The sequence below is a fragment of the Anas platyrhynchos genome, chromosome 1, assembly GCF_047663525.1.
Source record: "Anas platyrhynchos isolate ZD024472 breed Pekin duck chromosome 1, IASCAAS_PekinDuck_T2T, whole genome shotgun sequence".
Lineage (NCBI taxonomy): Eukaryota > Metazoa > Chordata > Aves > Anseriformes > Anatidae > Anas > Anas platyrhynchos.
Genome location: NC_092587.1, coordinates 42,615,158 through 42,626,175, shown reverse-complemented (window position 1 = coordinate 42,626,175; position 11,018 = coordinate 42,615,158). Strand labels below are relative to the sequence as shown.

Sequence of the window (11,018 nt, the reverse complement as noted above, 5' to 3'; positions counted from 1 at the left end):
ATACGGCCGGGGATGTTGTTTCACCGCGCAAACATCCAATCCCTTTCTAAAACCTACTAAGCTATGTGACTCGCCGTCCAGTTCTTGTGAATAAGTTAAAGCCATCCCCGCTGTAACGGGAAACCAACTATTGTGTTCTGGGCTGTGAGCCCCATGCCTGCTGAAAACCAGAGGCTGCTTGGTTGTCAAATACCAGCGCAGGCTCAAAGCAGTCTGTCTGCTCAGCAGAGAGCTGGGAACGGCTGCCTTTATGCAGAGGCATAACCGAGTTCCCTGCTACCGCGTGTGTGCCCCAGATGGTTAAATTAGGGGCCTACCTCAGCATGCCCCATGCTCGTTGAGGGCTTCATAGTCAGAGCAGAGTGTGCCCTATGCTAAGGAGATCCTCTTTGTTCAGTCTCAGGATGTAGAGCCTGCATAAGGCACCTTCTGGGCCTTCAGTTATTCCCCCAAGGCTAGAACTGATTCTTCCAACTCCTCTGTGTTTTAAGTGCCTCTTCTGCCTGCTACAGCTGTTCAGGTGTTTCAGCCAGGAGTGAAAACAAGCAGGCAAGTTGTAGTCCTTCCCTTAAAAGTCATTTCTTGCTGCAGCTGGCTGTAGCCATGACAGGTCCTACAGCTATCTCAGCTGCTCCTCCCTCCCCACAGCTATTCAGTGTCAGTTTTTCTCCTTCAAGCTTTTTGCAGTCCTGAGAGCGTCTGTATGTTTCCTTCTCCGCTCCTTGGTTCCCTTACACAGTTTCTGGTTAATTTTTACTAACATGGGTGCCATTTGCCAAGATACTCAGTTCTTGGTTCCGTGGTTCCTGGTTCTATGGTTCCTGCTGGTTCTGTGGTTCCTGCAGACCCCTTCTCTCAAGCTGTTTCAGCCAGAATGAGCAGCAAGCTCTTGCTCCTGGCTTGGAAGCTCGTGTCACGGCCATTCCCAGCTGTGGTAAGTCCCCTGTTTCTTTAAAACCGGCGCATGACATGCAGATTTTGTTGTACCTGGAACTTTATCACTTTGACCAGGAGTTATCACTCACCCTCAGTCAGGCCACCCAGATTACCACATGAGGAACACAGACGGCTTGTACGTATCTTTTCTGCTTTCTTCTCTTTCCTCGGAGTTTCTAAGCTGAGCGAAGTCATTTGGCGAGGGCGGAGAGCAATGAAGCTTGAATTACTTCTTCTGTCTGTTATCGCCCCTGGTGCAGGGACCCCGAGAAGATCTAATTTTGGAGCAGCCCTTGTTCCTGATCACTTAGCAGGATCAGGCAGCCCGGGGTTGCTATAGAGATCCGCGATTCCCCGTCCCTTCCCCCAGCCCCAGAACGGCTGAGCACACTTTATTTTCTTGGCACTGGCGGTGCCCTCACGCTGCCGGGTGTATTGGCCCGCGTCCTGGCAGCGATGGGAGCGAAGCTGCCATGTCTCGTTGTTCTGAGTCACTGGGCAGGTGGGGAGAGGGAGGGACAGGCTCTTTTCCCTTTGCCTTGTTTGCTCAGACAGCCCTGGGGAGAACGCCAAATGTTGCTCAGCTCAGTGCAGCGCCGCTGCCTTTCTGGTACTTTCAGGGCACGGCCAGGACGTTGCCCTAAAGCTGCTCCTGCAGACAAGGGCAATGGATGCAGTTGGGTAGCTGGAAAAACTCAAGTCTTGCTTGCGTGGTGATATTTCTGGTCTCCAGTAAATGAAACTGAGGCACGGCCATCAGGAAAGTGCAGTATTTGTTACCTAAACAGATAAACAAAGTGAAACTCGTTGAAACAGCTCTTGCCCGGTACAAGATTTCCTGGCGGTACCGAGGACCAGAGCACGTGCTAAAGGGGAAGCCTCCGTGCTGTGGTGGGGAATGGGGAGCGGGACATGAAACGTGGTGGCGGCTCAGCTCCCGCGGTGCTGGCTGCGAATCCTGGTTGTGGGGAGCCAAACGCTTTCCTGCTGTTACTTTTCTAGGTAGTTACTGCATTTTTTTTCCCATTTTTTTTTTCTTTTAATCCCAAGGATGTTATGTAATAAGTAAAAAATCCTTTTATTTCAGCTGTTTACACTGGGGGGGAGGAGAAACATGGGAACTCTTGGCCTATTAAGAAATTGGCCTCTGTTGCCAGTACTAACAAGGCATCGCTGCCTTTTGAAATCGGGATGTTCCCTGTGCCATGCCTCCTCTGACCAAAGACCAGCTCTACGGTGTCACAACTTCCAGCTGAGCTCAGCAAATAACTCTCGTAACACACCTCCAGCCCATTGAATCACCTAGACCTTGTCTTGACAAAGCCCTTGAGCCTGAAGCACCGCCTTTAATAAAAAAAAAAAAAAAAAAATGAAGGTAAGCAAATGCCTAGAGGACACTTCGAGCTTTCCCTGGGGGAGCTGCATGGGTGAAATCCTGCTTCAGAACCCTTATCTGCGCAGGAGCTGTTGTTTTCTCATCACGGGGATCAGCTGGAGTTGTCATTTTGCTTATGTCCATTGCAGGGGACCAAAAAAAACACCCTAAATTTCCTTGGGGTTGTCGTGTGAGTCGAATGCGAAGAGGATTCGGGAGCTGTTAATGATGGCTCGAACCTGCCTGCCCTTCCTGGTGCTCGGCCAGCCGGCAGGCCTGGCTCTGCCCCGGCGGCTTGGCGATTCCTGCCCTGTCCGTGTGCGTGTGACCGGGGAGCTTGGCCTTGACGTAACAGCCAAATGGCCGGGAATGCGGCAGCGGATACGGTGACAGGACTCCTCCGGTGACAGGATTCCTCCGGTGACAGGATTCCTCCGGTGACAGGGCTCCTCCACCTGCGTGCCTCCCAGCCAGCAGATAATTAAAGCAGCGCGGTCAAGGCGCAGGTATTTTAAAGAGCCCCAACGTGCAACGCCCTCTTAGTAACACCTTAGTAAAACAACAATAGCATTTTAGCAACGTAATTGCCTTTTTTTTTTTTCCCCTTAATGGTGCTAAAAATAGCGCCGTCATCTTAATTTCCTGGTCGCTGCCTGACGGCAGGATTTGGTTTCCAGCTGAGCGAGGGAGCGTTAGAAAAAATGTGCTCTTTCGTAGCTAAATTCCCCTTAAACCAGAAGTGATGAAAAATAAGGCTGCTCGTAATAGCTCTTATAAATCTTCCCCTACAGAAGAAAAATGGTCCAAAGTTGCCTGTTATTTATTTTTTTTTTATCAGTGAGAAAATGAGCGATGGTGGCCGCTGTTGCAGCCTAGGAAGGATGGTGTCGAGAGATTTCTTAACAAATTTCTTAGCGTGTGGCGTTGAGCGGCTTCAAAAGCCCTCTTCGGTGGCAAATCACCAAAAACCCCAAAGGCGGGACCCAAAACCCGTCAGGTAACGGGGTCCTGAGGGAGGGAGGAGAAGCAAATCCCAGAAGGGTGCTGAAGGTTTTGGTGAAGTGGGGCGGGAGAGGAGCTCGGTGTTTGGTGTAATTTGGTGTAATTTGGTATTTTAGCGTTTGGGGGAATTGTTTAACCGGGGGCCCAGCCCCGGGCCCAGCCGCTCCCTGACAGGGACCCGCCATGAGGCGGGGGCAGCCCCCGCTCCCCTCACCCCGCCCGCGCCCGGGAACTACAACTCCCGGCGGCCCCCGCGCCGCGCGCACACCCCCGGCGTCTCATTGGCTGAGGCGGCGCACCAATCGGAAGGCGCGGCCGGGCCGGGCCAGCCAATGGGAACGCTGTTGCTAACACGCCGCAGTTATTTTTAGCACGGGGGCCGCTCGCGCACCTTGCGGGGCCTTCGCCGCCTCCGCCGCGGCCGGGCCGGCCCTGCGCTGAGGGGCGGAGGGGCACGGGTGTGAAGAGACAAAATAGTCCGCGGCGGGGGGGGGTGTGTGGGGGGTGTGGGGGCACGGGGGCGGCTCCAGCGGCTCGGATGCGTCCCCTGAGGGGGGCTCAGGGCCGGGCTAAGCCGAGGGTCAATGCACCCCCAGGAGAAATAATAAATGAATAGGTGAATAAATGGATGAATAAATAAATAAATAAATGGATAAATAAGTGGATGAAGGGATAAATAAATAAATAAACCGATAAATAAATAAATAAAATTCGGTGGAGGAAAGGGGTAAAAAAAAAAAAAAAAAAGAGACAGACGCGCAGCCCCCCCCCCCATCTCCAGCCCCCCCCCCCAGCTCGCTGAGGGGCGGAGGCAGCGCGAAGTAGTCCCGGCCCCGGTCCCGCCCCGCCCCCCGGGGCCGCATCACGCGGGGCGCAGCGCGGATCCGTGCGCGGGGTTGCTAAGGGTGAAAGTTTGCCGTGAGTTGGCTCACTCGGGGCCAGGGCGCGGGCGGCTCCGGGCCGAGGCGAGCCCAGGCCAGGCCGGCAGCAGGGCAGCGGCAGCAGCACAGGGCAGCGGGACCCGCACCTCACCTCAGCGCCTCGGCCCCGCTGCAGGGAGGACCCCGCCCCGCAGAGGAGAAGCTCAGCGCAGCGCAGCGCGGCGAGGAGGCGAGGCACGGGGCAGGGACCCCCGCACGCAGCCCCCACAGAGCCGAGGACGAAGTAAGTGGGGGCCGGGAGCCCCTCCGCGGGCTGGGCCGGGCGCTGCTCCCCTCACCCCGGGGCTCGCTCAGCAACAAAAGCGCCTCAAAGAGGGGGGGGGGGGGCACAGACACACAGCGACTGGCGCCGTCCTTGGGCCGTGCCCGGCCAGGGGCTCCGGGCCCTGGTGAAGGGAAGGGAGGAGGAGGAGGGGAGAGGGGGGCGGCGGTGGCTGCGGGCGGGGCGCATGAGCCGTGGAAAATTTTGCGCCCTGCCCCGCCGAGGCAGAGCCGGGCCGGCGGGCCGGGCCCCCCCCGCGCGGGGCACGCCGGGAGCTGTAGTTCGCAGGGGAAGTAGGTCACGGGCGGCGGGGCGGGGCGGGGGGGGCGCGAGGACTACAAGTCCCAGCGTGCCCCGCGGCCGGCGGGGAGGTGCCGCGGCTGGGTCACCGTTAATGGCCGCCGGGCCGCCCCCCTGAGGCGATGGGGGGGGGGGGGGGGGGGGAGCTGGGGGTAATTAACCCGCCCTCATCAGCGCTAATTGCACAGCGGGACCCTCCTGGGCGGGAAGGGAACGGGAGGGGGCAGCCAGCAGGGCGCTCGTCTCCTTGCTGCCTCCTCGGGGTGAGGATTCAGCACACGGAATGCCCAAACCCGGCTGTCCCCGGGTGTTTGTTACCACACAGCCCCCCTCAGGCTCCTCGGGCCCCACGGGTGGGCTCCTCGGGGCTCGGGTGGGCTCCTCGGGGCTCGCCCGCTGCCATTCGCTGCAGGAGGGGCTTTGTCTCAGCGCCTCAGCTCCTGCAGGCGGCACCTCCCTGCTGCTGGGCCCTGCAGAAAGGTTGGTGAGGCCCCAGCGCCCTGACACAACTCATTGCACCTCAGGAGATCCTGGGGGCAGGAGTTAAAGGCAAGGCTTTGCTCCCGCGCTTCCATCCTCCTGTTCCCCTGTCTTCCTTCCCTGCTGAGTTAAACCCGAGGGGGATCCCTTCCAGACCCAACCTCGTTGTTGGCAGACTCGAGGTGTGGGATCTGCTTTTGGTGGCTATAGTCCTTAAACTAAGCCTCATTGGACTCAGATTAGTACTGGAAAAAAAGCCACCACACCATAGAATCCACGCCCTGATTTTTTTTTTTTAGTACTAAAGCCTAAAAATACTTGAGGGTTTCCTTAAAATGTGCTGATTTCATTCTTTTCGCCCACTAACCCTGACCAAGCAAACAAGTCTGGTCGGTCTTTCCGCCTCCTGACCGAGGTTGGCCTGGGTACGTGGCCGTGCTGCCGGGGTTCCCGGTCCCTCGGGGACTGCTGACATCCGATGTTTGTGCCCCGTCCCCACCCCCAAATAGTTGGCACAGGACGTAAACACCGCTGAGTGCTGCGTGAGAGCCTCCCAAAGCCCATTTTAGGAAGGCGGTTGAGCGCGGCGTTGTCTGTTTGAGCAAGGTGAGGGCAGCTGAAGGCTGAGCAGCCTCTGAGTAAGCCGCCAATTAAAAACTGGATGTGCTGCTCGCCTGTGGAGAGGCGTGTGGGCCGCTGGAAGCGCGCTTCCTTGTAACATAGCTGTGGGATTCGTTTGCTTTGGCTGGGCAGCGGAGCACGGTGCTGACCTACCTGGGGGCTTCATGCCCGGGCAAACACTCACAAATCGGTGTGTGGTGGGAGAGCTGAGCCGGGTGGCTTCACACCTGGCTCCTGCGGGTTCTCCCAGTTCCAGGGACTTCCTCGGGAGGGAGGGAGGGAAGGAAGGAAGGCTTCAGTCATCAGCGAGCAATTTGGGGTTTCATTAAGCAGGTCCCAGGTCCTGGCACAGTTCCTCCTGCTTGGGGATGAGGGATGTGAGCTGTGGGCAGGCTGTCAGCACCTACGTGTCTTACGGCCCTGCCCCCATCCACGTTAAGCTGGGATTTGAGGCTCGTAGGTGGGCAGAGCCTCCACCGGGCACACTTAATCAGATCCCTCTGCGCTTGCCAGCCAAGGGGGAGTAAAGGCAGCCTGGCAGCTGGCGCCTCAGCGCTCCCCTTGCTCCTTCTCCTTCCCTCCCTGCCTGTGCCAGCAGGGCACAGAGCTCCCCAAGGAGGGGCTGGCCCCGCTGTCGCAGTGCCCGGCGAGTCACGAGGCTTTTTGGGGGGTGCTCGTGGGCTCCGGCAGGGCGCAGGTGAGCCCTGCTGGGAGCTGCCGCGGCCCTGCCAGAGCAGCCAGGTGGCCGGCCCGGTGTCAGCAGCGCTTGGCAGCGAGGTGAGCGTAACCCACTGCCGAGAGCAGCTCCACCCCTGCTCCTTCTGCGCAGGACCGGCGAGGCTCTTCCCCACCAGCATCTCCGTCTGGGGGCTGGTGGGTTCGGGCAGACCCCCGGCAAGCAGCACTGCTCGTTGTGCAGCCTTCTCATCCCGCTTTTGTTGGTGGAACAGCGCGGCCGTTCATCTCAGCAGGTGGAGAACCGGGGAACCGTTCTGTTTTCTCACCTCCATCCTTCTTTCCTCCTCTCTTCTCCTAGGTCTGCTCGGAGCCAAGCCCCGTCTATGTGTGTGTGTCACCTCGGCTCTTTCAATACGCTGCCCTGACTTGCTTGCTGCGAAGGGAGTATGCATCTGGAGATTAAAGTTGCTCTGAACTTCATCATCTCATACCTGTACAACAAGCTGCCTCGGCGGCGGGCGGACCTGTTCGGCGAGGAGCTCGAGCGCCTGCTGAAGAAGAAATATGAGGGGCACTGGTACCCGGAGAAGCCTCTGAAGGGCTCGGGCTATCGCTGCGTCCACATCGGGGAGACGGTGGACCCGGTGGTGGAGCTGGCGGCCAAGCGCAGCGGGCTGGCGGTGGAGGACGTGCGCGCCAACGTGCCCGAGGAGCTGAGCGTCTGGATCGACCCCTTCGAGGTGTCCTACCAGATCGGCGAGAAGGGCTCCGTCAAGGTGCTCTACCTGGATGACAGCGAGGGCTGCCAAGCCGCCGAGCTGGACAAAGAAATCAAGAGCAGCTTCAACCCCGACGCCCAGGTGTTCGTCCCCATCGGCAGCCAGGACAACTCGCTGTCCAACTCCCCGTCCCCCTCCTTCGGCCAGTCGCCCAGCCCCACCTTCATCCCGCGCTCTGCCCAGCCCATCACCTTCACCACCGCCACCTTCGCCGCCACCAAATTCGGCTCCACCAAGATGAAGAAGGGCGGAGGGGCCGGCGGCGGAGGGGGCGGCGCGGCGGGGCCCGCGCCGCAGCCCAGGCTGCTCCGCTCGCCCACCACCAACCTGCTGAAGCACAAGGGCCTCTCCCTCTCCATGCACTCTCTGAACTTCGCCGGCAGCGCGGGGGGCCAGGCCCCGCAGTCGCAGCTCTCCCCCAACGCCAAGGAGTTCGTTTACAGCGGCGGCTCGCCCGGGGCCGCCGGCCTCTTCTTCGAGGGCGAGAGCCAGCCCAGCAGCGTCCCCCCGGCCTCGCAGTTCGGCGCCGGCACGGGCGGCGCCTTCGATATGGCTCAGGTGTTCGGCGGCAGCAGCAACAGCCTCTTCCTGGAGAAGTCGCCCTTCGTGGAAGGACTCAGCTACAACCTGAACGCCATGCAGTACCCCAGCCAGTCCTTCCAGCCCGTCGTCCTGGCCAACTGAACCCCAGGAAGGAGGAGAGTATTTGGGGCGGGGGCGGGAGGGGGGAAACAACAACGACAACACACACACACACAATAAAAAGAGGGAGAGCAAACTAGAAGTATACAGAAAATACTCAAATCTTATAAATATAGCTTCTTGGAAAATGAGAGAGCCCAGTGTTGTTGCGCTGTGCTGGCAACGCTCCTGAAGCACCGACTTGTTTTTTAACTCAGTCCCCGTGCTTTTTTCCTACTCCACTTTTTTTACTCCTCGAACGAGCCCAGGGTTGTTGGGTTCCCGTTCCCCGGTGCCGCTGGCGGGGCGGGCCCTGCCCCGCAGGTCGGGCTCTGCGTGTGGACGGGGAGCTCCGGCTGTGCCCGCGGGCTCAGGGCATCGCGTTGCTCCGGGCGAGCAGCCCCGTGGGGCACAAACCCCGGGGCGGTGCTGAGCCTTCGCTCCGAGTTCTCGTTGCAGGCTGTGAATTTTGTCTCTTTTTATCTCGGAGAGGGGGCTCCTTTCTTTTTTAGGTCGAGAGGCGGCACTGTCGGAGGAGAGGAAGGGCTGTGCTGTGGGTGTTGCTGTCTCAAGCAGTGCTGTAGGAGCCTGTAGGGTCCCGCAGCCCCCGGCACGGGGTGCCTGGTGGGGTTGGGGGTCCTGCAGGACGGAGGCCTCCTTGGAGGCTGTGGTGGGAGTATGGAGAGGGCAAAGTGAAGAGAGATGGTGATGAGACTCCAGTCTTTGAGGTTCCGTGTTTTAAAAGAGAAATAAGCTCTCTGCTGCCTCCCAAATCTTGGGTTCGGTTTTCTTTGACCAGTGTCCTTGGAGCACCCTCTGAAACCCACCCCTGTGGCTGCCGAGCCGGCGTGCTCTCCCAGGACGCCCCTGCTCAGGGCAGAGGGGCTCCACCTCGTGTTTTCCCTTCTCCTCGAGCCTCCCCGGAGCCGTGCTGCCAGTGAGCCTCCGCGGAGGCAGCGGGGCTGTCCCGGGGGGGCTGCTGCTCCCCGGGCCCCTTCCAGGAGAGCTTCACCTCGTGGGGTGCCTCGGAGCTATGACCGGCACGGCGGCTGGGCGAGGGGAGCGGAGCCCGGGCGGCCTCCCCAAAATGGCCTCCAGAGCTAGGGCAAGGGGCTCGGGGGCAGCCATGCTGTCGGGTTTTCCTTTCTTATTTCCTTTTCCCTCGGGTTTTAACCCCCCGCTTGCGGATGTTACCACTGCCACCCTTCCCTCTCCCCGGGGGCCGCAGCCCCGTGGGACCTGGCTGCCCCCACGTCCCCCCCAGTGTCCCCGAAACGGCGAGCCCCTCGCTGGCAGAGGGCGAGAGGGGAGAGGCGAGGTTCCCCGCCTCCTGCTCGTGCGCGTGAAGCTTCGATGCCGCTGCCCCGCCTCTCACACCCGCGTTAAAATCCTAAAAACCATGCTGCGAGTGGAAGGAGGGAGCAGCCCAACCCCTCCGACCCCGAAAGGAAAAAAGCGTGCTTCAGAAACGTTCCTCCAGCCTCAGGCAGCAAGGGAAACTAACGGCCTTTTCGGGTCTTTTCTAGTCTTGGATGTAGGCGTTCAGCTTCAATTTTATTTTTTAAAACCTGCACTAATTTACCTGGTTTCTTAGGAAGAGAAGAGAGAAATTTTTTTTTTTTAACTTTTATTTTTTATGGGTTTGTGTTCTTTTTGTTGATGTCCGTTTGTATTGAATAATTTGCTACATTTGTAAAATGTAAGAGGTATATATAATATATGTATATTTCTAACGTAAAAAAAAAAAATTGTAATTTTTTTCTTTTCAAGATTTTTTCTTAAAAAGAGGAGAGAAAAATATTTTTTCAGGAAAAAAAACTTTAGAAAAAAGCGGTGAAGAGTCCTGTCTCCCCACTCAGCCTCCCTCCTTTCCCTCCCGCCCCTCTCCCAGGAGCAAGCCGCCGGTTGCCTCGTGGAGAGAGCGGGTGAGGGAGGACCACGGGCCCTGCGGGGGGTTTCCGTGTGCCTGGGTGTCTTTCCAAGAAGGGGGCTACTGAGAGGAGGAGCCAGGGGGTTGTTGTCTTTATTTTTTTTTTCCTTTTTTTTTTTTTTTCTTTAGCGAAGGAGGAATACAATCAGAGTTTTGTATTCAGAATGTTGTGCAATATTTTGGAACGGGACATTGGTGTGTCTAGAGATTTAGTTAAAAACAAAACAAAAAAAAACTAAAACAAAAAAAAAACACACAAAAAGGTTGATCAAATCTGTACAGTTTCTATTGTTCCAGATTTTTTTAAGTTTGTATTAAAAGCATGATATAATAACTCTGTGTCGTCTGGTGCTGCTCGGGGGGGACCCTCTGTGCCTGGGGGGTGTGGGCAGGGGGGTGTGGGGTTTCCTCACAGGCACTGGGTTTGGGGGAGCTCAGCGGGGGCTTTGCTGTGGTAGGAGCAGCCCGGGAGCTGCAGATCGCTTCGGGTTTGCCTCTGGGGTCAGTGCTGAGCGAAGGAAGCCTCCAGCTGCGGGCAGAGCCCATCTCCCATTCTGAATGTTCATCCAAACTGACTTACAGCAGGGTGGGCTCAGATCTGGAACTGAGAACAGACACTGTTGACTGTATTTTTTTTCATTTTTGTTTTTAACCCTTCATTGCTCAGCTTTAATGGGAATTCCTGCCATGGGAGCTCCTCCTTTTTAGCAGGAGGACGTGGGACGGCTGCTCTGTGCTGAGGAAGATGCTGAAATACCTTCTCTTCCCTGCTTAGCCTGCAGCCACCTTCTGCTCGGGGATGGGGCTCCTCAAAAAGCAGCTGAAGGGAGCCCAGCTGAACGTGCCTGAGGAAACGAACGGTGCTGGTCCTGGCAGCGGGCATCCTGCCCTCAGCCCCTCTACCCTGCATTTCTTCCAGAAGAGCTTTGCCCTGGGATTTGTGAGCCCGAGGAGCTGGGTTCCTGCTCCCGCAGGCTGCACCCCATGGGACTGCCACACTGCTGAGCGACAAAACTCTTTTTCCCTGTTGTGT

At 57.9% G+C, this 11,018-nt stretch overlaps 1 protein-coding gene and 1 long non-coding RNA gene across 3 annotated transcripts; both read left to right on the top strand.

The window, feature by feature from the left end:
- The first annotated feature begins 1,014 nt into the window (after nucleotides 1-1,014).
- Nucleotides 1,015-2,886, top strand: LOC106019781 (uncharacterized). Its single transcript, XR_011808068.1, has 3 exons — nucleotides 1,015-1,072; nucleotides 2,024-2,311; nucleotides 2,461-2,886. It is a non-coding gene; the product is annotated as an uncharacterized lncRNA (long non-coding RNA).
- Nucleotides 2,887-4,165: 1,279 nt separating this feature from the next.
- On the top strand, nucleotides 4,166-10,319 carry TOB2 (transducer of ERBB2, 2). 2 transcript variants are annotated; one of them, XM_027454047.3, is made up of 2 exons: nucleotides 4,166-4,477; nucleotides 6,954-10,319. In XM_027454047.3, exon 2 carries the CDS (start codon nucleotides 7,042-7,044, stop codon nucleotides 8,056-8,058), a length of 1,017 nt encoding a protein of 338 aa, XP_027309848.2. In that variant the 5' UTR covers nucleotides 4,166-4,477; nucleotides 6,954-7,041; the 3' UTR covers nucleotides 8,059-10,319. The 2 variants fall into 2 exon arrangements, with proteins under 2 accessions (XP_027309848.2, XP_071891544.1); XM_072035443.1 differs by lacking the exon at nucleotides 4,166-4,477 and adding an exon at nucleotides 6,207-6,694.
- Nucleotides 10,320-11,018: the final 699 nt, after the last annotated feature.

Excerpts from the sequence above, each read along its gene's own strand:
- TOB2 (XM_027454047.3), top strand. The coding sequence starts at position 7,042 with ATGCATCTGGAGATTAAAGTTGCTCTGAACTTCATCATCTCATACCTG.